Source organism: Trichoderma harzianum (assembly GCF_003025095.1).
Source record: "Trichoderma harzianum CBS 226.95 unplaced genomic scaffold M431scaffold_2, whole genome shotgun sequence".
Taxonomy (NCBI): Eukaryota; Fungi; Ascomycota; class Sordariomycetes; order Hypocreales; family Hypocreaceae; genus Trichoderma; species Trichoderma harzianum.
The window spans coordinates 3,002,902-3,030,687 of NW_020209250.1; the positions used below are offsets into that span (position 1 = coordinate 3,002,902).

General features: G+C 51.0%; 6 protein-coding genes across 6 annotated transcripts; 3 read left to right on the top strand and 3 right to left on the bottom strand.

Annotated features, from left to right (window-relative positions):
- Nucleotides 1–396: 396 nt before the first annotated feature.
- Nucleotides 397–690, top strand: M431DRAFT_491139 (hypothetical protein; the record flags this gene model as incomplete). Its single annotated transcript, XM_024916875.1, has 1 exon — nucleotides 397–690. The coding sequence occupies one exon, from the start codon at nucleotides 397–399 to the stop codon at nucleotides 688–690; it is 294 nt and encodes a 97-aa protein (XP_024779215.1).
- Nucleotides 691–2,781: 2,091 nt separating this feature from the next.
- On the bottom strand, nucleotides 2,782–5,377 carry M431DRAFT_2130 (hypothetical protein; the record flags this gene model as incomplete). The annotated part of the gene is made up of 2 exons (XM_024913474.1): nucleotides 2,782–5,280; nucleotides 5,345–5,377. The coding sequence occupies 2 exons, from the start codon at nucleotides 5,375–5,377 to the stop codon at nucleotides 2,782–2,784; spliced, it is 2,532 nt and encodes an 843-aa protein (XP_024779216.1).
- A 7,170-nt stretch (nucleotides 5,378–12,547) lies between these two features.
- Nucleotides 12,548–13,063, top strand: M431DRAFT_491142 (hypothetical protein; the record flags this gene model as incomplete). The annotated part of the gene is made up of 1 exon (XM_024916877.1): nucleotides 12,548–13,063. The coding sequence occupies one exon, from the start codon at nucleotides 12,548–12,550 to the stop codon at nucleotides 13,061–13,063; it is 516 nt and encodes a 171-aa protein (XP_024779217.1).
- Nucleotides 13,064–17,453: 4,390 nt separating this feature from the next.
- Nucleotides 17,454–20,023, top strand: M431DRAFT_528008 (hypothetical protein). The gene is made up of 3 exons (XM_024920728.1): nucleotides 17,454–18,373; nucleotides 18,436–18,647; nucleotides 18,711–20,023. The coding sequence occupies exons 1-3, from the start codon at nucleotides 17,775–17,777 to the stop codon at nucleotides 19,751–19,753; spliced, it is 1,854 nt and encodes a 617-aa protein (XP_024779218.1). The 5' UTR covers nucleotides 17,454–17,774; the 3' UTR covers nucleotides 19,754–20,023.
- Nucleotides 20,024–20,378: 355 nt separating this feature from the next.
- M431DRAFT_2133 (hypothetical protein) lies at nucleotides 20,379–22,437 on the bottom strand (the record flags this gene model as incomplete). The annotated part of the gene is made up of 4 exons (XM_024913478.1): nucleotides 20,379–20,502; nucleotides 20,571–21,491; nucleotides 21,577–22,146; nucleotides 22,211–22,437. The coding sequence occupies 4 exons, from the start codon at nucleotides 22,435–22,437 to the stop codon at nucleotides 20,379–20,381; spliced, it is 1,842 nt and encodes a 613-aa protein (XP_024779219.1).
- Nucleotides 22,438–24,484: 2,047 nt separating this feature from the next.
- On the bottom strand, nucleotides 24,485–27,227 carry M431DRAFT_135037 (glycoside hydrolase family 89 protein). The gene is made up of 3 exons (XM_024912525.1): nucleotides 26,656–27,227; nucleotides 26,440–26,588; nucleotides 24,485–26,377 (listed from the first exon to the last, which is right to left on the bottom strand). Exons 1-3 carry the CDS (start codon nucleotides 26,898–26,900, stop codon nucleotides 24,531–24,533), a joined length of 2,241 nt encoding a protein of 746 aa, XP_024779220.1. The 5' UTR covers nucleotides 26,901–27,227; the 3' UTR covers nucleotides 24,485–24,530.
- Between the last annotated feature and the right edge of the window lie 559 nt (nucleotides 27,228–27,786).

Consider the following 27,786-nt stretch of genomic DNA (forward strand, 5'->3'; position numbering starts at 1 on the left):
GATGGACGAAGGCAGCATCAGGGGACGACGTGACGTCGGCTGGCGGCTCTCGATTCGGGGGCGAGCGAAAAACAGACAACGCGTGAAGGCGTGCGCACGGACCACCTGCGGAATCTCGAACCAGATGGCTTCATTTTCAATGTCTGGTCTGCGTTAGTCAGATCAGAAGGGCCCTTGTGCGTTTCGGGCTAGCGGCGTGCCTGGGGAAAGCCATGCGCTAAACTGGCTGAGATCCAATGCACTACCTGAACTGTAAAAGCCAGCTTGAGTACTGTAACCAGCTGGAAGACGGAAATCAAAGAGGATGAGATGGCAGATGAATTAAAGGGACGAGTTTCCAAGGTATTTCTCTTTCTTTTACTTCTTCTTCTGTAGTTTTGACAAAGAATAAATGAAATGCGACGACAAGAAGCAGTTCAATTTACACATGTCCTTTCCTCAGGTCGCATGGAACCATCAAGAGTCTCCACGACTTGCAGTATGAACCGCGACTCATACCACCAATCTAGACGGTTTTCCAGAAGCATGCTCCAATACAGATCGTCCGTTGACTCAAGATCATCTACTTTGGCCCGTGTGGATCATCAACGACAAAATATTCATGCAATGCGCCATGAGCTCCGATCCATCACACCTACACAATTTATTCCCGCCCCTTCTTGTCCAACAGATTCTCTCATTCTCTTATAACATTCTCGTATCTCTCCCACCAGTTCCCCCACATTTCAATCTATGTATGTACCTCCCGCAAACACTCAAAAAATAACCTTGAAGAAACCCGGCAATCGGCCATTGTCCCAGACGCCCGGGGCGGATTTCCGGCTCGAGCCCTCGCCAATCACACCTCGCCCCGTCAGAAAAGCGCTGCTAGTCTGATTCATTCACAGATCGGGAGTTTTCTGATGCGTGGCCGCCCATCGATCCAGGCACCGCCGATTTAGATTTGACAGAAGGAAAATGCCGGTCCCCGCTCTCTCCATAAGCCCGGGCGGCCGCCCCCATACCTGGTCTCTCTTCTCTCTTCTCTGCCGCACTGTTGGAGATGATGGCGTGGCTGTCGCCCGAAAGTAGGTCATTGAATCTACATTTGGGATAGGGCCGCCATTGTTAGACAAGTGTGTGGATGAGTCGAGATGCGACATAATGAGAGCATTCGATTGTCCATCAAATATATTCTCTCGCGATATCTACGCGGTTCAGCAATGCTGCTACAAATGGCGAATATGAATATTGACACGATTCAGCGTGTAAACACAAGATAACCAAGACCGCAAAAAGACCGCAAAAAGATCAAGAAAAGAGCATAGAGCATAGAGCGAGAGAGGGAGAAGGATACAATTGACGCGATTCCGCTGTCTGTAGCTACTCCGTACAAGGCCAGCAATCCATCCATCCACCCCCAAGTAGGTGGCGCCATGGGCAGGCAATCCATTACGACATCCCGGGAGCGGGAGAAAAAAAAAACTCGCCGAGATTCACTCTAGGACCCCTGATTGCCAAGGCACAATGATGACAGCCATCACACGGTTAATCCGAGAGCGGGTGCTATCACATGGTAGGTAAATCCGGGAGCGGGAGCTGGATGGATGCTTCAAGCCTCCGCCAAGTCTTATAACAACGTGTCAATTACACATTACATGCAAGCCACCTGTTGGTCGGGCGGGCCGCTTCAAAAAAATCATTGCGTATATGTACCTAACCAGGGGCCAATTGTCCATTGCAGATTTGGTAGGTCAAAGTTGGGACTCGACCTCTTAATACTTAGACCGTATATCACATCATGGATGCGTATCTGCAGCGTCTAGTGCGGGCTTACGTACATGGATTGCATCATACTGCCTACATGTAGAGACTAAGTACGCATACCTCACTTTACCTTACCTTAGTACATCATGTAAGGTAGTAGTCAAGGCACATGCCGTACATATGGGCTGACACGGACATTCACATGTGAAATGGGAACAAGCATCGTCACAAACATGTAATAGTAGGAACTCTAAGGGTGCAACGTGAAACTCGCATGCTCTATCATTTTTCCGTCAACAGCTCATCAGTGTTACTACTCATATTCCCGGTTTGTCACAAAACCATCTCGACGCTTGCGACGCTCAAACTCGAGCACGTCTTTCAAAGCAATGGAGTGCCGACCCGAAGCTACTTGGGGGAACACACGACACAAGTGCCGGCTCCCCCTATCATAACGCCGTTTCCAAGCCAAACAGAAAAAAGAGGTCGTAGACCCAGCTTATGCCACTGGTTGCTCTCAGCAAAGTCAAGAAAATAAAAGAAAAAAGTCATGCCAAAAACAGAAATTTTCATGCAACGTTCATAACGTGTCAAGCCACTTTTTTTATCCCCTCCCAGCCTCTGAACATCATGGAACAGAACCAATCCGAAGAAAACCAGACAGACAAGACGAGAATTCAAAAGAAAAGGGTTTACAATAAAACCCTGGCAATGACAGCAATTCCTAGCCGTGACGCCATATCCGCTATGCTCCGTAATAGAAAAGACAAACCGCGGTACCAATCAAGCCCTGTCGTGTGGTAAGGGACAGGGTGAAATAAGATGGATAAATAGACAAGATGAAGCAGAAAGGGTAGCTTAGCTCTTTCAAACTAGCTGCAGGAGAAGCAAAGGACGTAGGAGTGTGCCAGTGAGATGAGTAGGCAAGATTGTAAAGACGTAGAAAGGGTATCGAATCGAGGGGGGGGTATCATTGAGTAAAACGGGTATATAGTCAAGGGCACTAGGCTTCAACTCAGAACACGCAGCCGGGTTTTATGAGTGGCCTCCGTGGATGGCTTGCATGGGAGGAGCGTGATGGGCGGGATGGGCCGCCAACAGCGCAGCGGTGGTGGTGGGGATATTGGATGAGCCAAAAACATTGTTGGCATCCCAGCTCTCCTCGCTCAGCACGCTCAGATAGCCCTCGCCGACCTTATCACGCAGGGCCTCTATTTTGCGACGGTAGAGCTCGCCGCTGGCATCCCAGTCTTGCTGCTGGATATCGCTCGTGCTAAAAATGTGGTCGGCATGGGCAGGACCGTTGGCATGTGCGTTCTCAAAAGAAAAGGCTCCGCTGCCAAACTCGTGGCCCTTTGGATATGAGAGCGGAGTCGACGGTTGAGTTTTAGATACGTGAGAAATTTTATAGCTCCCATCCATTGAGCCGGCAATTGGGGAATTGATCGGGTATTTTGGGCTATGCACATCAACCGGCGAGGGCATTGGGTTTTTGTCACTAGTTGAAAGGTCGACGATGCGTCGTTTGGTGTTCCTGCGGCGCCTCGTTGAAGTCGTGTTGATTTCGCTGGCGACGGCCTTTGGTACTGGCCTCTCCTTGCGCAGGACGGCAGCCTCCTTGACAGCACTATACACGACGGTGGGCTTGCTTACATCGACGCCTCGCATCTCGGTCACGATCGGCTTCACCACTGGGACAGACTCGGGAATCGGGACTCGGTCAACCAGAATACGCTTTTCAGAGGAGCTGGGGCCTGAGCCATCGATGACGATGTCCTCGGTGTATCCTGGAGTCATGCGAAACAGGTTGAAAATGACCACACGGTAATCCTTGTGAGTGCGGGCGAAAGGGTTGCCCTCGACCCAGATTTCACGAATCTCGGGAATTCCAGTCAAGCGTGCAAGTTCCTTGGGGTCTGTAAGGCGGTTGTCTCTAAGGTCCAGCCTTTCCAAGGGATACAGCTTCTCGATTCCGGCGAGAGATTGTAGTCTATTGGCTCTCAGGTTGAGAGCAGTAATGGCTGGGAGGGGGTTTCGGGTCAGGGAGTGCAGAGAGTCAATCATGCAATGAGACAGGTTCAGGGCGCGGAGAGCGGTGAGGGTAGACAGACTATCCGGGATTTGGCTGAAGAGATTGGATGACAAATCGAGAGAGAAGAGGGTGTTGGAGAGGGGAGCCAGGCTTGATGCTGGGATCGACGTCATGGGGTTATCTGCCAGACTGAGATGCCTCAGGAAGCGCCACTTGGATGAAGGTAGGACTGTGTTTCCCAAGAGGTTGGCAGAACTGCCTCTAGAGTGGTGATGGTACCAAGAGTCGGATAGGCTAGAGTTGGAACTACCAGATCCGGAACGCCGCATTCTCTGTTGAGATCGGATGTGGGTGTGATTACGAGAGCTTGATGGGCGTGACGGGGAATTGCTCCTCGGCCGAGAGTCCTTGTTTAGAGAACGCGATAGGTCATCCGTAGATTGTCTTCGCAGGGTGCGGGCCGAGCCATCGGACGTGTTACCGTCCTCAACGGCAGCCTCGCTGGGAGCCATCGAGCCGACACGAAGTTCACCTAGGGAAGACCGTGGATCGGGAGAGCCAGGAATCGATACCGATCGGGGAAATTCACGACCCGACATGGTTGGGCTCTTGCGGGGGCTATGGCTCCCGCTCCAAGGTATTGAGGGCGAGTGCTGTGACTTTGACGTTCTGCGACGCCTCTTGTCCATGTCGTCCAGGACGATGTCGATCAAAATATCGGCGGGATCTTCGATGCCGGCATGCTTGAGCGTAAGCGAGCGGAGCTGGTCGGCCATGCGATCCCAGCCAAAGAATTGACGAAAGTCAATGTTGCTCACTTCCAGGGCCTGGACATTCTTGAAGACGTAGAGGGGAACCGCAGAGTCAAAGGGAAACTCTTCGTAGCCCTTGATGAGCCGAGCTCGCCAATCAGGGGCTAAGCGAAGGCAGGGGATCTTGGTGAAGGCAGAATACAAGTACTTCATGTCCGCCTCCAGCGCGGCCTTTTGACGCTCCGTGCGAGCAGCAGATATGCTGGCACCGATGCCGAAGCTGGCCCACAAGGCGGACATGCCAGACATGACGCTCCGGATGCTGGAGACGGAGTGGATGGAGCCAACATCTGAGCTATGGCTTCTAGACCGCTGGGTGTTGCTCAGAAATGACACGTAGTTTGCAGACGATGAGCTGTCGTGGAGATCCTCCAAGCGAACCTTCATGGGCCCCACATTGATACCCAATTCTTCGAAGCGAGAGAGCAGATAGAACAGGTGGTGGGGAGTGAGGGCGAGCTTCGCGGATTTCACTCCGTGAGAGGAAAAGTTGAGCGGCCCCAGAGACAGAGCGTTGGCAAAGGCGCTGGTGCTGGAGATTGCAGTTGAGGGACGCTCAGGAAACGTCGGAGTCTGCGGGATCGTGGCAGAGCTCGTACTTTGTGTGGCTCGGTGACGCACATCGCGGCGCTGAAGCTGCAGGGCGTTGGCGAGAGCCTTTTCGTTGCTACGCACAAAGGCAGCAAGTTGCTGTTGGAAGTTAGCACGCCGATCTCGGGGCACCAGAGGTAAATCACAGCAGCAGCGTATTTACCTTGATAAACAAGCTTCCGTCTTCTGAATCCATAGCTGTGGTATTCAGGGTCATATAGGCATTGGGGGTAAAGAAGATGTCTTCGCTATTATATATTTCGGGGTGGTAGAAGTGAAAGGAGCGGCGAAAGAGCGTCGTAAACGGTCGAGTGGGAAGAAATCAAATCTGCTGACTCTTCGACGTCCGACTCGAAAAACCTAATGCCCTTGTGGTGCAACAACTTTACACCACACTCTGTATCGATTAGTTAGCGACAAAGAAGCGAATAAGGTTGCCATCAGCGGGTACAATGCGATTATGAGGGGTGAAATGGCAGAATAGGGTTCAAGAGGAGAAGGGAGAGAAATCGTGCGTACATCTAGGACGTAGCACTGCAAAGAGGGATGGGGGTACTGAAAGGATGCCACGATGGACCCTTTCACAGAAACATGGACAAACTGGCAATTGGCTATCAAGCAGGCTGGCTGATGAGGCGATCATCTTATCATGCTGCCCGTTCCCTTGGCCAAGCCCTTGAACGCAGAGAGGCCTCACCAAGCTTCCGGCGGCCACGGAGGACAGGAGAGAGACTAGGCACCCGAAAGAAGACACCAGGATATCAAAGTGGTATCGCCACGGTTACTGCTAACTGGCTGCAACGAAGCACAGGAGGATGACAGCCAAGAGGTGCCAAGGGGGCAGTAGTACGCGAAGGGCAAAAGATGTGAGGGTTTGTACGAGGCAGGTGGTGGTGATGGTTGGACAATAGTAGTAGTAGAGGAGGCAGCGTTTGGGTTGGGGAGTTGACTGAGGAGAGAGGATCGCCGCGACGGTTATTTTCTCCTTGTCGGTTCCCTTTCTTGATCTCGTTCTTGTTCTCGTTCGCCGGAGTAGGCAGACAAATAGGCCGAGCGAAACATGGTCAAAGAGTAAGGCAGGCAAGGCAAAGGCGAGGCAAGGCAAGGAAAAAACAAGCAAGCAGAAGAGCGGTCGGTAGATGATAGCAACGAAGCAAAAAACCAAATCACCGCACCGTGACTCACCTCATCAATCGCAGAAGAAGAATATATATAAAAAAAAAAAACCAAGAAGAAAATAAAATAAAACAAAAAGACCAACAGGACAGGACAGGCGACCAGGTCCGCCAACGAAGGGAACAAAGGTCAAGGACGAAAGTCGTAAAAGCCGAAATCTGCCGGCAGATACTCCAGGCTTTGGATGATGGCGAGGCTTCTGATTTCTCAGAGAAGCGTTTGCCTCTTTGCAAAGCCTTGCAGCCCGTCTGTAGTCGCGCAGGTTCGGCGTTGAGCAGACGAGGGAAAGGGTCCAGAGGCAGGAATGGAGGGGTCTTGGGATCGAGGTCTCTAATAACAAAGCGCCTGCCAGCGGTGGGCCTGGCGACAAGGGCCCTTCTGATGCCTGCTGATTGGGGAGGGTCACAGGTCATCTCGCTGGGCCGGGGGGGTGGGCCAGTCAAAGCACAAGTACCCGGTACAAGATCGAGTCTTGCCGCGCTCACAGGCGAGTGCGTGCGAGTGCGTGCACCGGCCAATCAGTGGCGGCGTCTCTAGCACTCGCAGCGCCGGCGAGTGGTTTGCGGCAGCACGTCCAATCCATCGCTGTTTTCCCTGCTTGGAGCCCCTAAACACTACATGTACAGCTACTTGCACGTCTAGGTACTTGCATGTTTGCACACACCAACACTAACGCAGCAACGGCGTCGAGTCAAGGGAGAATCTGTCTGCCGTTGAACTCGACTCTCTCTGCTCATGGTTGTCCATGCCGTTTCGCCTCCGAGAGAGCCAAGAGAAAATAAAATGCCTTATCTTTTCGTCGACAAGCCATGGCCGGGCTATGGAGCTTTTGGCGCTCGTATGTACTCGCTACTATCCCGGCTGTGGCGCTAATCTATGGAGCCCAATGACAGGGTCCTGCGGAGAGAGTCTGTTTTGGCTCTGTCGCTCTTTGCTCTCAAGCCTGATAAAGAGAGATAGTTGCACGCTAGGAAGGGGAAAAAAAAAAAGTGAAGCCGGAGGATAGTAGGTAAGTAGAGGGAAGAGAGGGGAAAATGGGCAAAAATAGCGAGAGTGAGCGATAAGCTAAAAAAAAAAAAAGAGTCCGGCTCGAGACAATTATCGACGAACTCCAAGACACGGAGTTTAGAAGCAAAGCGTCCAGTCTTCTCTGTACTCATACGTACAGTAGAATGTAGAACAAGTCGGCATGCAGCCAACGCAGCGCGCAGAGAGGAACTCCATGGTTCGGGGGTCCAATCACTGCTCAGATTGGTGATGTTGACTTGGAGGAGGGTCCATCCATCATGTGGGGGTTCTTTTTTTTTCTTTTTTGGCGCGAGCAGGGATGGATCCTTGGAGTGCAGCAGCAAGGCGCAACCCGTGAAATGACGAGTTTGGCTACGTAAAACACGGCGGAGTGACGAAGTGATGGGCTCGTTTCAAAGTCCGCACGCCAATCGAGAGAAGCGACGCCGGTTGTCCATCGTCATGCGCTTGTGTCTTGTTTATGCGGCCGGCGGCTTGATTGTTCTTTTTTTCCCTCTCTAACCTACTTTCATGAATTGTCAGGTGAATGTGCAGTAGAATCACATCATAACAGCAACTCGGTCCAAACTGAGCAGAGAATTGAGGGCGAGAGAAAGAGAGCACACGACCCGTCTGCGGCTGACAGCAACAAGCAACATACCCCCCAGCCCACGGAGGTCTCATTCGAAGCCCAGCCCAGCCCGGCCCAGTCCCAGCCTAATATTTGCTGCTCCTTGCTCTCTCTCACGCACCACCAGCAATCCCAAGATCCAGCCAGTGCCGGTGCTGATTGGGCGACCGTCTTCCATGGCCATTTTAGGCTCGAGATCGCTGAGAGCCACTCCCTACCTCACAGCCGCCGATGGGTGTCTTGGGCGAGGTTCCAGATACATGTGCCGTCCTGTCATGGGACTGGGTGGCTGCGAGACATTGCCCAGCTGGTCTCAGACAGCGTCGCCGTTGACTGGCCGCCCGGTCAACACCACATGTAATTTCGCAGCTGAGCGCCAAAAGGAGAGGAGCGCGTGCATGGCCTGGAGTTGGATGCAGCCACCAATCCGAGATGCGACTGGCACTGCTCGGAATGCGCTCGCCGAAAGGGCTCCAATCGGCCATCCCCTGTCAGGCCAGTATCATGAATCGATTTTCTTGGGTGCGCCTCGCCCGCAGCCAGGGACGCTACTGTAACTCGACACAATGTGCGGAACCTTGTGCCTGGGTTGGTGAACATTGTCTGCCAGAAAGAGATTTTGATGCCAAGTTACCATGGCGACACCTCAGCTCGAGCCCACGGTGATGCTGTACCCCGTACGGAGGACTAGGTAGCATCCGTCATGGCGTGACCCCCGATGACAGGGTTCACATGCTTGCATAATTCTAAACAATTTAGAGCTCCGTCCAAACGGAATCTGAAAATTCCAAGAGCAGGTAGCAATACAGATAGTGTACTCGGACTCGTTCCAGGCGCTATATTAGCATGAGATCGACTGTTTCTCCCGCTGTGGTGGCAGTTGCAGCGGTTGACGCGCGCCAGTCCGTTCACCGGGCTGTCCACCTTGATGTCAATCATGTCTTGGAGGTACTCCGCAAACGGCGTCCTCGTACGAGGTACGTGCTTATTCTCTGGATCTCGGAACATCATGCCATCGCGTTAGCCTTGTGGGATGTTGGCTACGGCCAAAACAGTAAATGGGCGCATGAATGACAGATTCTGGTTACCAGTGGACGGCATGGCCCGGTTGACATCATCTATTTCTGACGGGAAAAGAGGCATCATGACCTCTATTCTCAGCTGATTGATGCGAGGTTATAGCGAATCATGGCCCGAACCGCACTGCTGAGCTTAGACGGTGAATGGAGTCAGCGACCGATCCAAAATCCACCTGCGGCATAAACCGCTACCCGGGAAAGGTCCATGAGGAAACAAAGGAAGAAAGGACGTCATTGTGCTTGCTTGGCGATGGGGAACGACTCCAACGTATGATGCTGCTCAGGTGAATTCCATGGTTCTATACAGCATCCTCCAAAGTTGCGGTATGAGTTGAGTAGAGTACAGCATCCAGTCATGAGGCCAAGGTATCGGATACTTGATGAAGATCTTGGAGCCTCCTACCCGCAACAGTGGGGTTTTGCGCCATATTGCGTACGAAGTGGTGGCAGTATCAAGACTCGAACGTGTATGTGCATGTACTCGGTACATAGACCCGACACGGCGCCTGGTACCTTGCCGGAGAAGCAGCTCCAGTCGAAAAAATATCCCGTGCCGGGCCGGACGTGTTCCTGCCTCGTACCTTATCAGCTAAAAACAACAGAGTCGAGTCGGTGCTGTTCCCTTTGCCAGAATCGTCCCTGTAGCCTCCCAGATATGTATCACACACTTGCAGTCCGATCGCTGGGAGCTGGGATTAACAAATCCAGTGTGAGGCTAGTTGTAGCCTCGCGGCCCTTTTTCCCACCCACTCGCATGCAAGACGCGCCTCTTTGAGATGAAGTATGGCGGGTCTGGAAATTGCAAGCCCGCTTTTTGGTCGCTAAACTTAGCGCTGGTCGTTTCGCGGGCCCCACAAGCTCTCCCGAATGACATGCCCGTCACGGGCCCTGCGCCAAACCCGATAAAAAGAGAAAAATAAAGAGAAGAGAGAGAGGAGAGACGAGACATGATCTATCCACGAGACTCGCGATATCCATGGTGTTTTGGTCAGCCCGTGCCATTGGCGTTGCTTCCAAGGGGGTTGTATCGCATTTGCGCGCACCATCTTTTCGCCTATCTAGCGTGCACATGCATGTGCCGACTCACTCTGTACCTACCTATTTACTCCTTGCATCACGAATCACGAGCCAGACACACAAGTCTCGTTTTCCCTCTCTCTGTCTGTCTCTCTCCCGCTCTGCATAGCGATCTACTACGAATGTCGATGTTTACGATAATAGTCACTCGCAAACCCTCGAATGGCTATGTCATAATCCCCGCTCGCCGTCTTCTGATTGGGATACAGGGATGTCACTCCGAACGACAAGGATTGTCTCGCATCGTCCGGACAAGCCACTCCCACTCCCACCACCATTGGCATTAGCATTAGCACGACCCCCACATTGCCTCTGCGCAAAGGGCTCTGCCAAATCTGAGATTTGACCAACCATCTCGTTAGAAGCTGGCGCTTTTATCATAAAAGACAGAATGGCCGACTCCGTCTCGTCTCAGACGAAGCGACAAGAGACGGTTGCATCCAACGCGCAATCCCCCCTTGCGTTTCGTCTGGGCTGCCGGAAATCAGGGTGCATGTACATGTACTCGTATATAGCACGGGCGACCGAATCTAGACTGTTTGTAGTGGATTGATCGCATTTGCAAAGACATCCATCCATCCACTATCGAAAATGCGCACCATCTCTGAAATTTCAGCCGCCTTCTCGCTAGTCCGACGTTTGCTTGAGCCCGAGATTTCAAAGGACCTCAAGAGCGACGCCATGTCCACATTTAGCCGAACGCCCGTATCAGTGATCAGCGCGTCCTCCTCTAATACTCATAAGTACGAGTAGAATCTCGACATGACACAACACCCGGCGTCTGACCAAGAGGCACCGCCCGAAAAGCCACTCGACGGGACCGAGATGGTCGACGGTTGAGGTTGAGGCTATACAAGTGCAAGTGCACCAGCAATCGCGGTTCACCATGATTTAGTTTGCCCCTCCATTCACGCTTCGAATCTCTCCGCCCCGAGATGCACGGCATGCCGGAGACAGTCCGTGCCACACCACCTTCGCTCTTCTATTTGCGGCTGGATCGCGCTCGCTCACCGCCTCGACGTGCGCACCGGAAAGTGTGCGCGACAAGGTGCTTTGGCGCCGTGGCGAGGCTCAGCCCGCAAGCAAAGTCTGTTGTACGGAGTCGACCAATACTCTGTGTTTTCTTTGTGTTTTCATTTCGTTACATCCATGTAATTGGGGGAGCTTGCTCTCTCTATCTCTCCTCTCTCTACATATCCCTTTACTCTGCTCTGCTCTGCTCTGAGCTGCTGATGCGCGTACTTACTCGTACGGAGCATCACGACTGGACAAGACTCTCCGTCCAGGCGCCTAGCCGGAAAGTCTCGACCTCTGTGAGACACCGGAGAGGGCGTCAGCTTGCCACCCTGCGTACAATGTCTGGCACCATGCAAAGCCACCTCTTGGCTGCTTTGTCCTGTCTCAGATAAGCATCAGACTCTCTCCATCACTATCACTCCTCAACTCCTCAATCCGGAGCTGCTCTGCTGTACAGATACCTATCTAGCCGTGCTACAAGTACGGGTGTTAGTGCTTGTCTGTACCAAGCAAGGAGCACTTCGTAGTTCGCTTCTGCTTGTGCCAGGGATGTACTCGCATGGTGTGTTGTCGCCCAACCAATAGATTGCCATTGTTTATGAGAAGTGAAAACGTAAACCAACAACCCACGCCGAGAAACAGGTGTAGTGTACCGTATCGTGCTTGACACACCTACGACAACGGTTGGCGAATGATTCATGTCACGTATGGCGTTTTTTCTCGTTGGCATGTCCACGAAGTGGTCTTTTTCACATCATCCCATCATGCTATACAAAACTCGAGGCACAGCTGATCGGGAGAATGTACGAGTACCTCTACAAGCATCCTCCACCCAAAGCCTGGGGTAGACGTTTCGACGTCACTTGGACCGCGTACCCCAGTTAAGGGATACCCTTACAGCAGACTCCAGAACCTGGTAACGGTAGCATTCAGTGTTTAGTACTGCTACAGATGCTCTCCTACTGGATGCAACAACCAAGCGACGATCCTCCGCCAGACCCTGATAGGCAGGCTTGTTGTGCAGGGTCGATAGTCGATACCCTAGAGTCTGAGACCCCGAATTTTTCTCATCTGCCGATGAAGATCGGGCTTCCATGTTTGCAAGGTTCATGTTGCCTTGCCCCGTGCCCCCTCTTCCCCTTGGTGTTGCGTCGTTGTCCACCGGCCGTTGAAACTTGAAGACATGGCACTTACACCGGCGAGTATACATGCATGCATATGGTGGACTTACACGTATCAGCGACATCCATATTATATCCAAAAGTTTCTAGACTCATGCGCTGTTAGCCTGCCCCTCCGATTTTTCTGTGGACGAAAGATGATCAACGCGCCCCACTGAACTAGTTTCCCCAGCCATGACAAACTAAGCTGAGCCTACATGATACAGTCCATCTGTCTTGGGAATATCTCGTTACGAAACGCGAGGCATGAAACGAACGACTTTAGAGATCGTCACAGCCCCGGCCACGTCGCTTGGCCTTTTGACGACATGAAGCCAGCTCACTCACAGGTACGCCGATGTATTGCACTACAGACTATCTCTCAGTTTTTTTCTCATGAGGCAAAAGTCGAGCCTCGCTGTTTGCTCTCCCAGGATCTATCTATTCTGGCTTGGCGCGGTACGAGCGGCTGTTCCATAAATATCACCAGCGGACCCAGGCGACACATGACTCCAAAGTGGGCAGTCCAACGTCGAGTCGACGGGATTTTACGGTTTGCTATGTCTCCGACAGCCTGCTGCTGCTGCTTGCTGCTCCCCCAGGGCCAGTCAGACTCCAGCACACCGCTGCAGCCAGCAAATGCTGTACGGAGGAGGATACGTGGATATGCTGCGAGCTACATCGACGATGGCGGCGGCAAAAGGTATCGTCTGCCAGCAAAGAGCTGCGGATAAGGGCACTTCGTCAGTCCGCTGGCTGGGAATAGCTGCACGTCTTTGGGCTTCTCTCTCTCTGACTCCCCCCCCGCCGCCATCCCAAGCCCGGTGCGTCATACCTGCCCGTCTCGTCTTCATGCTTGCTTGCTGCTAATGCACGAACGCCGCCATCGTGGTGGAATGGCAGACCCTTGGTTGGCTAATCACGTCCTGAGCAGCGAACACCAGCTTTCTTCTCTTATCAATTTGCCCATCCTTGCTGCGGGGGATCGTCGCCACCTGCGCCATGGGCTAGACCGCAAGGCAAGGTAAAATGCGCCACTTGGGCGAGAATGCTCTCTTGTCTTTTTTAGTATTTGCAATGGTCTCAGATCGAGGGAACGATAATCGCGAGCCATGATGGTTTTTAGCAAACTGGGACCTTGGAGGAGGTTACTACGGGCGTGTGATTCAGCTGTGAAATGTTGCGATCTGCGTTCGGCCATTTTTTTCTTCTGTGATGGCTGACTGTCATAACAGCGGTGAAGAGTTCATCTACGTTCCACAAGCCGAATGGCCTTTTTTCCTCTTCTTCTTTCTTCTTCTTGCCTCACTGGTGGTGTAGCTGCGAGTTTGCCTCCCCCCGCCGATGACAAGCAGTGAGAAATTGTGGGAGCTGGGTGAACAGGTCTAGAACTGGGAACGGTGCATCTACAAGACTGGATACGCGATGACATGTGCCACAAGTACAGTAGTTCCATCTCGCAAGAAGCTCTCTCTTTTTATTTTTGGCTGCCTTGCTGTCCTCTTTCTCTGCGAGCCTTCTGATAACACAGGATTTAGCTTGTGAGCTAAAGAGAGTAAACCCCCACCAAAGTCTGTGAAGCGTGATGCTGAAGACTTTTTCTTGATTCACATTTGGTATGGCTCGTAATCGGCATTGACTAGTTGTCGGCATCTGGAATTCTACGGTGGTTTTGGACTGAGATTGGAGTCTGGGCTACGGAGCGGAATATTTTTTTCGCCTCGGAGACCGCTTTGGTGAATGTTACCTTCTCTGTGTGGCAAGTTTCTGGTTTGCTTACAAAGAATGATAACGTACATACTGGTATCGCCTTCGTATGAGATCAAATAGAGCGCTTGTAGGTATGTAGTCGCGGTTGCTTCGGCTTCGTGGGATCTGGAGATCTGGATTATTGCTTCCTAGTATTTCTTTTATGGACGTTATGTTTCTTTTGCCATGGTAAGGTTGCCAGTCAAAACTGGTTGCACTGTAATATATAAGAGTCAGTCGCTCGTTGAAAGCGGTTGTAGTATGTGAGGGATCAAGCTAGGGATCACAAATGAATAAAACAATCAAGGAGAGGAAACACACAAAAGGACCAAAGGCACTGGGCTCAGATGCAAAGAAACAAGCTTTGTGCCTAAAATCTGGATTGTGATGAAGAATAACTAGGCAGGAGAGCGAGAGGGAGAACTAGCTAGGTCAGTCGCTCGTTGAAAGCGATTGTAGTATGCGTATACCGCGGACTTTTTCCGTAGCAAGGGGCAGGCAAGTGAATTATTGCTTATGAAGTAATATATCATCTGTGGGGATCGATGTCTGAAATTTTCTATCCATTTGTTGCATAGTTTATTGTATTTGTCGGAGGAACAACGACGATGTCAGCCTTCGTGGTTGAGCTGTCGGGGAGGAGTGATGCGGCAATCGTCAGAAATCGTCGGTTGCATGTTATCCTGACCATCAGATCATTCATAAAACTTGCGTAGAGATATTTTATTGAAATTTTGCGGTAATAACGTACAACATGAGAAATATTGATTCGGTCATCGTTGTGCTCAGTATCTCGAATTGATACTGCGGTCATCTCCACCCTCAGCTCCATGACTCGTTAACCGAACATTGCCGAATATAATATGATGAAAAATGCAAAATGAAATTAAAACAAACAAACAATTAAATAATAAATAAATAAATAATATTTCTGATTCAGGTAAATGGAGTAAACTATCGTTTCATCTTAATGGCAGTGTTCGATCGTTGGTGGTTGTCGTGAGATTGAGTTCGCATCGTTCTGGGTTGGCTTCGGATCGTTTGCTTGTTTTTTTCATTCCTACAATTAGTTTTCCAGTAGTATATACTTGCCATTAACTTCGGTGACCAGTTTTTAGGGCTTGTAAAATAAGGACTTTTGATGTCTGAGGGATCGTGGATAGCCCCGGCGTTATTTGTGACATGATCTTGTCCAACGGGTAGACTCTCGGTGGAATTTCTGTTGGAGTGTAAGACGGCAAAGTTAATGCATCTTGAAATGAAAAGGGCCGGGCTATTGATGCGAGTGAAGGATTCGATACATTCGTCCTGCTGGATGGGTAGGTGACAGTGGGTCTCGTCGACGGAGTTGTTTAGCGGATTCGATACGGAATCACTCAACCCCTCAACCACTCGAACGTTGCATTGGACACTATCAAAAGCGCGAAGTAGCGAGGCAGCTGTTTTATCAACCTTCCACGGAGTTTTGAGTGGTTTCCATGGAAGCCGGACGGACGATAGTAAGACGGGCGGCTATCTGCTGGATCGAAGTATACGCGATTCCGGGTCGTACATGATGGAGGGTGGCATTTATAAGACTTGGAGTTAAGTTGATGAGTTAGCAGACAGATGAATGAGGGGAAATGAATAAAGATTCCAAACTTGATTGTTGCCTGGAATCCTGGCCTATATACAATCTCGAAGTGGCAAGCTGGTGTTGCAGCCGTCAACCTTCGTGACTCGTGGTATGGATTCGACTGCACGATCTCATGGATATACTCTCCATGTCAAGTAGATCGGCTATTCGTGTCCGTCATCGGAGCTCTCATTGCCGTCGTTTAAGGGCAGATAGACGGGCACTCCTTACGATGAATCAGAGGCGTAAGATGTTTACACCCAACTCGTACGAGTTACATGTAAATGTGGAGCATCGTGATGAGCACTGACGAGGCGACTCATTTATCACGAAGAGAATTATGGGTCTGACCTCGCAAAACTAGCCGTCTTATCAGCTCAATAGACGGCTCTATTGCAGGCCTAGACGCGGCTGGATTCTAGCTGATGTGACCTGGGAGTCTTGCGTAAACTAGTCCAATCCGTTCCATGGAACTTGGGATTCCGGGGACTGCACATCAAGAGACGCCATGTTACTTGCAGACCAAGCCGAGTAGCCTTGGACCCGGAGTCGCTGATCCATGCAATCCGGCTTTAATCCCGTTAAGCATACTCGACGGAAACAAAGTCCAACTTGCTTAGTAAAGCTGGCCCATGGTGTACACGCGTGTTCGATGGAAGCAGTGGATATTGAGAGAACAGTCCTAGCGCGCCATGAGACATGCCCAATTGGGAAACTGTAACTAGATCAGGGAGAGAAGAGATTTAAATTAGGACCCAAAAGCTTCTAGATTTGTTCTTCGAGGCTTTTTTTTTTTTTTTTTGGCTTTACTTTCTGATGTCATGGTTAGGGTTGGAACGGAAAATGCGATTCCGTTGAAGCTGTTGATGTTTGTTTTGCGCTTTCAAACTGTTGACATATGTGACGTCCTTTGCCAGTTGCTCTCATCGAAAGCTCCAAGCTTACAGTAGCAACTCATGCAGCATGTCGTCACGAGCTGCTCAATAACGTACCTGGGTATGTACAAACAAGGTGCGGCTCCTTGCATCTTCCACGATGCCAAATGGAATTGTGGCTGCAAGACGACAACCGATTCCGTTATTCCGGAACCATAGCCGGGAGACCCACCTTCCCGAGCACGCGGCGATGGTACCGAAGCCAGCTGCCGATCGAAGTCGAACTCCATGGATAATTGATCGTTTTTGACGCCGAAAGAGGGGAAGCTGGTCTAGATGATGATTTCAAAGGATCCCGCAGGTCATTTTGCCAAGTTTTTGTAATTAATCCTTGCGGCGAATATCGCGGCGTGCTCAGGTCCAAGTCACGGCTATGTCTCGCGGCAATGCTTCTCGAGAAGATTCTGCTGCGTCAACTGTGACGCTAAGCTTCCCCTAGCCAGTGGAGCTGGGAATAATTTTCACGCTAAGGGATTTATTTCTTCTTCAGAGACCCGCATAACCGCCGCTTATCGTCCAATCACGAATTCAATACAGCGGCAGGGCTGGCGATAAGCCGCTCAAGCTTCTGGATCACGATGGACTGAGTGGGGCCCGTGCCCGGTTATGGTTGTTTTTGGGCAGCTGAACTTTTTTCTGTTCGGCTTCATCCGCGCTGGCCAATGGCGGCACTTGCCATGATGAAACTTTTTTCATCCACCAGCCAGGCTGCAGTGGGGCGCTTCCAGCTATCTGCTTGCGGCAGCCGCAACCCTTGGCTCTTGCTTTCCCCTGGCCAAAACGATGACGTCCGGCGTCGGCTTTGCGTTGGTCGGACGAATGGACCGAGGTTACAGAGCAGCTCTTTGGGAGTGAGATATAGCAAACCATCGAGAGCTTTTGGATTTTGTAAGTGAGTATATATATCAAGGGCACGCCACGCCAGGATCATGATGGCCTGATTCGAGCACACACGCACACTCACACACACACACTTTCCACTCACACTCACACTTACACTTACACTTACACACACACACACACACACACTTTCGACATCTTGCATCTGGCCATCTGACATCCACTTGCAACATTAATTACCTTTCCTTCGACTATTATCAGTCCACTTCTGCATATCTTAGCTACCATCCATTTATTCTATCCGCTATGGCGGGATTACCTTCAACAGACTCCTCTTCAACTCTAGAGGGAGCAGCTACAGATGTGGATAAAGAGCTACATTTTCAGCCCATCCGCCGACCTTCCAACGCTGCGAGACGTGGTTCAACTGCTTCAAGAGCTTCAAGACGCGGTTCAACTTCTGCAAGGTCCCAAAAGGAGACCTACGACCCCAACCTCGATGTCAACTTGCCCTATCGCACCCTTAGCCGCGATGCCAACTTCGATGAGTACCGCGTCACATCTCACACGGGCACTATCCCGGGCCCAGTCGAGCCTCCGTCCGTCGCTGGTCCAGGAAACGAAAAGCGTTACCAGCTGGTAACTTTTACCCCTGACGACCCTGAGAACCCCAAGAACTGGTCCAAGGCATACAAGTGGTACTGCACCATGGTTGTTGCTCTTACTTGCTTTGTTGTGGCATTTTGTTCGGCTGTCATCACTGCGGATCTGGTTGGCCCAGCTGAGGAATTTCACGTCAGCTTGGAGGTTGCATTTCTCACGATTTCGGTCTTTGTCATTGGCTTTGGTGTTGGTCCCATGGCTTTTGCGCCCCTGTCTGAGGTATTTGGACGACGAGTCATTTAGTAAGCCCATCACTGCGCATAATTAAGAGACGAAAATCATTGAATACTAACACACTATGTAGCGGATCGACACTTTTCCTTGCCGTCATCTTCATCATCCCTTGCGCCGTCTCAAAGAATATCGGAACCCTGATCGTCTGCCGTGCCATCGATGGCATCGCCTTTTCGGCCCCTATGACCCTGGTCGGCGGTACGCTTGCGGATCTGTGGAGGAACGAGGAGCGTGGTGTTCCCATGGCCGCCTTTTCTGCCGCTCCCTTTATTGGACCTGCTAGTGAGTTCCCCCCAAACCAAATATCTTAATCGAATCAAATAATCTAACCAAATTGCAATCCAGTTGGCCCTCTTGTTGGTGGCTTCCTTGCTGATGGCGCTGGCTGGCGCTGGCTGTACTACATCCAGATCATCTTGGCTGGCGTTGTCTGGATTCTCATCACCTTCACCGTCCCCGAAACTTACGCGCCTACTATCCTTGCTCGCCGTGCCAAGAAGCTGCGTGAGACCACTGGTGATGAGAGCTACGTTACCGAACAAGACATTGATGAGCGGTCCATGAGCGAACGACTCACCGTTTTCATGATCCGACCCTTCCAGCTGCTCTTCCAGGAGCTCATCGTCCTTCTCATTTCGCTGTACATGAGCGTTCTCTACGGCTTGCTTTACATGTTCTTCGTTGCTTTCCCCATTGTTTTCCAGGAGGGCAAGGGATGGAATGCCGGCAACACTGGTTTGATGTTCATCCCCTTGGCCGTTGGTGTCCTCTGCTCTGCGGTCCTCTCTCCACTTGTCAACAAGCACTACCTCAAGATGGTTCACAAGTACAACGGAAAGCCGCCTGCGGAGGTTCGCTTGATTCCCATGATGATCTCTTGCTGGTGCATTCCCATTGGCTTGTTCATCTTCGCATGGACCTCTTACACAGATCTCATCTGGGTCGGCCCCGCTCTGGGAGGCTTCCCCGTTGGCTTCGGCTTCATCTTCCTTTACAACTCTGCAAACAACTACCTGGTCGACTCCTACCAGCACCAAGCTGCTTCTGCCCTTGCCGCCAAGACATGTATCCGAAGTTTCTGGGGTGCTGGTGTGGTTTTGTTCACTGAGCAGATGTACCACCGACTCGGTGACCAGTGGGCCTCTTCGCTGTTGGCATTCATTAGCTTGGCTTGCTGCGCTATTCCCTACTGCTTCTGGATCTGGGGCGCTAAGATCCGTGCTCGCAGCAAGTATGCCTATGGCGGTGATGATGAGGTCGCAGCCCCCACGAACCCCAATGATCTCGAGAAGGCTCAGAGGGTTCCCACCAATGGCAGCGCTGTTCGCGACAACTCCGACAATGATCTTGACCTGAGGAGGGCGAGGAGCTACGTCAGCAACCCATAAATAAACAAACAACAAGACAAATCACACAAACACCAGATTGCACGAACAAACCAACCAATCGAAACCACCAAATCAAACCAATGATACAATCATACAGCATGATAGACACGATTTTTTCTTTTAGAATGATATCCCCTACGATAGAGATTTTGATTTAGCATTTGGGCGGCGTTTTAAAAATGGATGGATATACCTGGACGATACTCTGCATATAGGAGAGAATGGTATGGGGTATAGACAGCATACTACACATAATACACTAATGATAAGACTTTACTATATTTGACCTTTTTCATTGCTGTGAGATCGTGACTGACTACCAACTAACAGTGCTCAACTCAACTACCCAGCCAGGAAACATTTCCTGTAGTTCCACTCGCATACGTGTAACTTGAATACCAGGACTAATCCACTATTGTACAAGATCCATCTCTGTCGATCTTTTCGGCCTCTGCCGAGAGCTGGAGCCCACTTGTCTGCAAGTCAAGCTCCCCAGCCTCTTGAGACCCACCGTGGCAACGGCGATGGGGACAGCACGGTCATCACATGATATCGGATGAAAAAAACATGAGAACATGGTTGAAAGACGAAAACAGGGGTATAGAACAAATAAAAAGAAAAATCATCAATCATCTTCAGGGCGGACTGGGGCATAAGTAGCCACGACTGGTTGTGCTTTGGTGCCCACAACGGTAGTCTCTGCTTTTACCAATGTGGACGATGCCTTGCGGTGTCGTCGGAAGAAGTAACTGGAAGCATTGATCTGTTAGCACTGCAGAAAAGAAATGGACCGTTAGAGGACAGGCATTTGACTTACATGAATGCTCCTATGACGGCGAGGAGGACTGGGACGCCGAGACCAACACTGACGCCGATGATGACGGCGTTGCTTACGCGGTGCTTCCCGGGCTTTTCTCCCGTTGATGAATCGCCTGAGCCTGAACCCGAGGGTGATGAGGTGTTTGTTGGTGGTGGTGGTGGAGGAGGAGTGTATGATTTTGGCTTGCCGGATGAGCTTGTCATGGTCACGGCGTCGTCCTGGAAATCGACCGTCTGGAAGGTGGATGCGGGGCCTGTAGTCCAAGCAACAGACACGCCGGGTGTGATGGTCGACGTGAGCGTCTTTGTGACAACGGTCCTTTGCACGCTTTGCATGGAGGCTGGGCAGTTGATCAGGCCGGAGGAGGCGCAGACGGTGGCTGATACGGTCTCAGTGGTGACTGTGCTTGTCACAGAGGGGCCATCGGCACGCTTCTTGGGGGCAGATGACGCAGCTGTTGTAGTGGCTGTTGTTGTGACTATGGTCGGTGGTGACGACTTGCTGGTAATACAAGCTGCTGCCAGCGTGGTGAAGAAGAGAGGAATCTCCGTCTCTGGCGAAGGGCCCCAGGTGTTGCCGAGGAGTTCAACAGAGGCGCCAGCTGCGGCACCGATGCCAAAGGTGAAGCCCTGGTCTATGGTCAACTGACAGTTGTCAGTGTCGGTGTCACCGTCATCTCTCTTTTTGAGAGAGTCGACTTCGTTGAGGGTGATGTTTGTGATAAACTCTGCAACGTTGGCGTATATGCGTGCTTCCACTCCGGCACCGACTTTGAGGGGTCCTAGGACATCTGTGTCGAGGGAGTTCAAAAAGGTTTCAAAGGCGATGCCGATGCGGGCTTCCACGCGGAGGATTGCCTTTAGGATGACTTGGCCGTATTGAATTGTTACGGGGAGGAATGCAATCTTGCCTCCATCGCTGGAGAGGGGTGTTTGTTAGCAGCTATTCATATCTCCTTGGACTGTGTCTTAATCGTGGCACGGCATGGAATGGGGGGACGTACAAGTCTATTTTCGAGGCTTCTTCGCTAAATAAGGCAATCTGGGTTACTATGTTGTCGAAGCGGACGTGAAACCCGCTGCGGATATCGATCTCGCTGTCAACGCTGAAAATAAGATCAATAGAGAAGACGGCACCCAGAAGAAAGTCGTCATCAAGAGCCACGCCGACAATCGTTTTGGATTGATATATATTGAACGTGTATGTCATGCTGGCTGCAAGGATGGTGTCAATCTCCATGTAGATCTCGAGGTCTGTCAAGTTCACGGCCACGTTGTACTCTGGCAGCTTAAGGTCGAGATTCAGGTCAATAGGCGGAGGGCCAATTTCCCCAATCTTGTTGAATGTGCCTTTGATGTCTGTGATTGTGAAATTGTCCAAAGCATCCTCTGCAAAGTCCTTGGCCCAGTGCGTGAGGTTGTTGAATGTGTTCTCGAAGCTGTCTTTGGCTTGGCCAATGGCAGCACTGACATTGAAATCGCCTTGGGCAGTGAGCTTTGCGCTGGCCTGGCCTTTGACGTAGCATTTTGTGCATACGATGGTGACAGTCGCTGGGCTGTCATCGAGAAAAGGGCTTCGAAGTTGTGCTGTTAGAACGGCAGTTATACGTAAAGAAAAGAGGAACTAGTAACACTTACTACTTGAAAATTGTTTGCCCGTCGAGGCCTAGGGAAAAGGAAGTCGAATTGTCAAATATGACATTTGTGCCGGCTCTCTTCACCCTGTTGGCAAGCCGCCTGCGGACCTCATGTATGGTCTCATCGGACGTCTTTCCAGGCAGATTTCTGACAACGAGCTCCGAAGATGCGGCAAACGGCAGCAATACGCACAGCCAGCTGAGCAAGAAGAGCAACCTCAATGCCATTGTGGACTAGATTTTAATGACAGCGCTTAAGCCGGAAGCAATCTGTTACACTTCATCTAGAAAACGTGTTGAACCGGCACTAACACAATGCGGCACCATCTCGATTCTTAAGAAAACAAGCCCAGCCCCCCCGTCTGCTCGCGCCAAGCGCTTCTCAATTGCGCGAGGCAAGGCTGCGACAGCGAATGCGGCTCTTGCGCAGGTCAGCCCGGCCTCGGTTACAGAAATCTGTGCGTTGGCCCGACTAGGACCGCATTACATGTATGGTGGACTGCAAATATAGAAGCTCAGCGAAGAAAAAACTCAGCGGAACCAACGCGTGGTTGCAGCTCTGTGGAGAGAGTGCAAGGGTTTCCATGCTGTTGGGTGACCTCAAAACACTCAGACCCTTGTTTCACCCATCCATGCTTAATCCTTTCGTGCGGAGACGCAGGAGATGAAGCTGCATTCCGCGGTTTCAGCTCATTGGGCCCGCTGTTGCTGCGACCAGGCGCCGGCCGCCGGCCGCATGCAATTGCATCGGCGGAGATGCCGCGGAGGAACTAGACTCGCCGTCGCAATAAGAAAATGAGGTCAATCGACCCGGTCTCGCAGCTTTTTGGCGTTGATGTTGGGAGCAAGTGTGTGAGTGTGTGAGTGTGTCTGCAAGTGTGGCTGTGTCAGAGTTGGGTTGATTGAATTGTCTGTATGTACGTGTAAGTAAGGCGTACGGCTGCTTTGACGGGCTCCACAAGGATCAAACTAATGCCCACGAGAAGCAAAAATAGGTTTCATCTTTGCTGTCTGTGAGTTTTGGGGGGACTCAAGAGGTTGCCTAACCTGGTGTGATCAAGTTGAGCGAATAGCTGCATGGGGCTAAGCAGTTTGCCGGGACAGGGGAGCTTTGCATCACGTAGAGTGTCGGGTGACTGTCGTTTTTGACAGAGCCGCAACTAGCAATATGGCTGTGGGATGACCGAAAGAACGATAGGCGAATGTAAAGGAATGTAAGCTTAGGGTTACAACAAAGATAGGTGCTGTGTACATATAGTCAAGGGTTCAGATTGCTAATTGCAGCAATTGATCCTAGGGTATCCGCTTCACCCGCCTATTAGTTCTTACAACACCAAGTCTCTTGTCAATGCACGGCAACCTGTCGTGGAAGCGGCGAACTTTCGCTGAATGAGGCAATTTCTCGGAGACGTCTTTACACATTGAGGAAACATTCTCATGTGATAGTCCTTGCTGACGGCTGTGAGTTGTCAGAGGCCTTTCTTTTAAAGTAACTGCAAGTATGACTATAGATGACTCTGGATAACATTTCTTCTCATTTCATCTCCCGACTTCCTCAATCTGCGTCTATTTCATATAATAAAATAACACCTAAGTAGTCTAATCTGACCACATGCACAGAGAGCAACAATAAGACGTACTGCTCAAAGACAAGAAAACAGTATCCGCCCAGTATCCGCCCTGCCGTGAGAAGATTTCCAATAGCGCAAGTATACAGGTACCTATTTATAGCCATCTACATATTGAGATATAATGCAGAATAGAGAATCTAGCAATGCGTCAATGAATATCACCAAATTCAGAACAAGGAAGGAGAAATGTTTAGATCGGTTGCCTAAAAAATAGTCGCAAAAAAGACTTTGTGGCCATGTGGCATGTCGGTTACCGGCTATGCAACGATGGATGTTACCTAGGTATGCAGTTGTGGATCTGTAAGATAATGGAAACTACTGCTGTTTCTAGGAATATACTGGTTAAGAATGGCATTCTTCCTACAAATCGCAATTGCTTGAGCAAACTCATTGCGGCATAGACTAATAGGCTTGGCCATATGCTATGTCGCCAACTTGTTGTAACTGGCTGCAACAAAAGATATGAGTACCAAGAGTACATATGTATCTTAGTGACAGTAAGCACTATGTTCTAAGGATGCAGCTCCAAATGAAGTAGTTGCCGAAATCCCGCGAGAACCGAGAGTGGTGGAAACATCACATCCGGGCCCATAGTGCAAATTATAGGCTGACACATGACAAGGACTACTAACAATAGATAAGTGGCTTAAAGAACAACTCAGATTGTCTCAATCTAAGGCTACAGAACTTCTAAAGCTTGAAAAGGCTACCCCAAGTCTTGATGGCTGTGTCCAGAACGGACCGAATATCGCTGGGTCCAGTTGCTGCCTTCTTAGTGGAGGTTTGTTGCCCCCATTGTATCTCCCAGGCCATCAACTTCGTGTGGAAAGCGGTCTGGTTGTAGTTTGCAGGCTTGGTTGTCGCAAGATAGTCGATGAACTGCTGCCATCGTTCGACGTAGTAGGTGCCAACCAATCCGGCCCACTGCTTCGAGGCGTAGTCCTCGATGTTGCCTTGAGGACCCCACAGCGTGATTTGGTTGCGGGCGTTGTACTCGAGGAAGTTGGCGGTTGATGGGCCACTTGCGCGAGCCTCGTTGATCCAGGGGGTGAGTTGGAAGTGCACGTTGGTAGCGAGCACAGCATCGAGAGTCTTTAAGAGAGCAATGAGCTTGGCACCGCGAGACTTGATGACACTGGAGCTTGCGGAGCTGGTGTATGCATCAACCAGATCCTTGTAAAGGCCGTCAAATTCGTTGACGAGAACCTGGCGGGTCCAATCAACAAGATCGTACTGGTATGCCGGGTTGGCAAACAGCTGGATGTCCTGAAGACCGGCCTTGAAGAGCTCATTCCAAGCCTCAACCATGACTGCTGGGTTGTAGGTGATGGTGGTTGGATGGTGACCGGTTCGACCCAAGAGACCGCTAATGCTGGGCACCAGCTCCAAGATCGACTTGGGCACGGCAGTAATCGTCAAGTTGGTGTTGTTGAACACGGTAGGCCTCAGAAGCTCCCATCCGGTATACAGGCTCTTCACATTCTTGGTGCCGTATCTGGCCGAGACCCAATCATGGAAATACGTCTCGGTGTCGATAGGCTTGGGGCTCCAAGCCTGATCCAACAACAGGTCATACATGATTTCGTTGCCCTCCTGGCCTTCCATTGTCAAACCGAACCCAACGAGAGAGCTTGAGCTGCGCACCGCATCCATTGAGTTGATGGTGACGTTCTCGATCTGGCCATACAAGCCCATGTTACCGCCATAGTCGTGGAGCTCGCACCAGATCCAAGGCTTGCCATAGAAGGAGTTGGTTCGGAGCCACTGGGGGGCAGATTCAGCAAACAGGTCGAGGAGCAACATATCCGAGTTTACAGGAATACCACCCAAGAAAGACTCAATGCGGTCGTCCGACCAGAAGGCGCTGTCACTTGAGAACAACCAGGCCTGCATAACCCAGACGGCATCGGGATCAGCGGCCTTGAGGGCAGTCCAAGTGTTGTGGCTGACGTTTTGAAGGTATCCCAGGTCACCAGAGAGCGGCTGGTTTTCGTTGAACTGATCCAGAGTCCAGAAGTTGGTAACATTTCCATATAGCTCCTGCTGCTTGCTAATGAAGAGCTTTTGCAGCTGAGCAAAACGAGGGTCAAATGGGTTGATGTAAGTATCGGCGCTCAATTCCGTAGGAAAGTTTGACCAGATAGGGCTTGTTGACAGAGAAATGTCAGGGAACACGCGAGAGATGTTGCGTGGAACGAATCCTGGGAAGGCCGGCAGAATGGGCGTGATGCCGAGCTCTTCCATACGATCCAAGATCTTGAGCTGGAGATCAAACTGGCTGTCGACCCAGGATTGAGGCATGGATCCGCCCCACGATCCTTGAATATTGCCAAAGTGGTTCCATGCCAGGAAAGCAGGTCCGCTGATGAAAGAGTTGATCTCGTCAGCGTTCAGGCCAATTTCAGTAAAGACCTCAATGAAGATCTTCTCGACACCGATCCATGCAAGGGCCAGATTGATACCACGGAGGGCCATCCAGTCCAGCTGCGTCTCCCAATCCTCCCATGACCAGAAAGCACTGGTATAAGAGGTTGTGACTGAACGATACGGTCAGTATCCAATGTGATTGAGCGTTCATTTCACGTGGAATTGAGCCTACCCGTGTTCCAGTGGTAGCGGTAAGGGACGACACTGGTACCCTTAAGGGGAGACTTGAGCTGGGGAAGTCGTTTCGGAGCTTGATCCAGCTGGCTCCCCACGTACCACCAAATGTCGACATTTGCCTCGCTGGACAGATATTTATGAAGACTGCCGCATCACATTGGGAGAAATCATCAGCGCTGGTACGAAACAGGATGAATACGAAGAAGCTCACCCTGACAGCAGAGCACTGGTCGTCGTGCCCTCGATTCGGATCTTTCCATCCTTTGTCGAGGAGACGGCATAGCTATCGTTGGTAAGGCCAGAGCCTTGCGCAGGCTCAATGACAAACTCAAACGAGTCTACATGTTGTGGGAGACGGCGCTTGACAAGAGATTCAACGCCGGCAGTCGGATCACAGCTGGACGCAGCAGCGCCAATGGCCGAGAGCAGCCAGACGCAGGACGTGAAGGCACGCATTAGGGGCGAGCGGGTTGCTGATGCTGCAACGGAGTCGATGTGCTCTCCTGGAGGGGAAAGTTCAAAGACATCTTCCGGACGCTTTAGGGACCGAGCTCTTATAAGAATCTCACGGCGAACATGGATGTCATCACCGCATGAAGCTAGCTTGCGTGTGGGGGTTTTATGGCATTCTGCAAGATTTGAGCGTTGAAGCGACAACCACGTGGGATCGTGAAGCTGTCAACTAGACAAGGGTTGAGGAAACCCGGCAAGGGGGTTGTGGGGAGACAACGCGGCACTTGACCGTAAGTTGGAAGCCTGCTGTTAATGGCAATTGTCGGCGACACAATCCAAGAGACTGAAAGAGAATTCAAGAAGAGGAAAAAACGAAACAAAACCAAGGTTGGTGTCTCGATCTGATTCCAGAGCCGAAATCTGCAATGTAACGTTGAGTCGTGACTTTTAGCGCGTGATAGCGATTGATCAACGGTTCCATGCACGTCTTTCGCATACTCGGCGCCTGGGACCGAGACACCTTCGGTAACCCCGGCACTTTTGTACACCGAATGTCCATCTTGTCGACATTTAGATTAGACATCTTTAACATGCATGGTTGAACAGGCTTCAAGATACGGAGCATTTATTCTGCCCAAGGTACGGAGTATAGCAGGTCCAATGAGATAAAAGATGTCAGCAACGTTGCCAGGCACAGCAAGTTAGCTCGGGGTTTAATGTGGCGTGAGGGTTTGCTTTCGGTCCCTGATCTGCCGTAGCTATTTCTGCTAGGATGAAAAGGGTTTGGGGATGACGGATATAAAATGTCTTACCAAGGCTTGGATAGAATGGTTCATGATTTGACAGCTAACGTGGGGAGTTGGAGATGGTGGGACCCTGGAGATGGCAT

Excerpts from the sequence above, each read along its gene's own strand:
- M431DRAFT_528008 (XM_024920728.1), top strand. The coding sequence starts at position 17,775 with ATGGCGGGATTACCTTCAACAGACTCCTCTTCAACTCTAGAGGGAGCA. Across the intron at positions 18,374-18,435 it reads TTTGGACGACGAGTCATTTA|CGGATCGACACTTTTCCTTG; the intron begins GTAAGCCCATCA and ends CACACTATGTAG. Across the intron at positions 18,648-18,710 it reads TCCCTTTATTGGACCTGCTA|TTGGCCCTCTTGTTGGTGGC; the intron begins GTGAGTTCCCCC and ends ATTGCAATCCAG.
- M431DRAFT_135037 (XM_024912525.1), bottom strand. The coding sequence starts at position 26,900 with ATGCGTGCCTTCACGTCCTGCGTCTGGCTGCTCTCGGCCATTGGCGCT. Across the intron at positions 26,589-26,655 it reads ACCAGTGCTCTGCTGTCAGG|TCTTCATAAATATCTGTCCA; the intron begins GTGAGCTTCTTC and ends GTGATGCGGCAG. Across the intron at positions 26,378-26,439 it reads CCGCTACCACTGGAACACGG|TCACAACCTCTTATACCAGT; the intron begins GTAGGCTCAATT and ends CGTATCGTTCAG.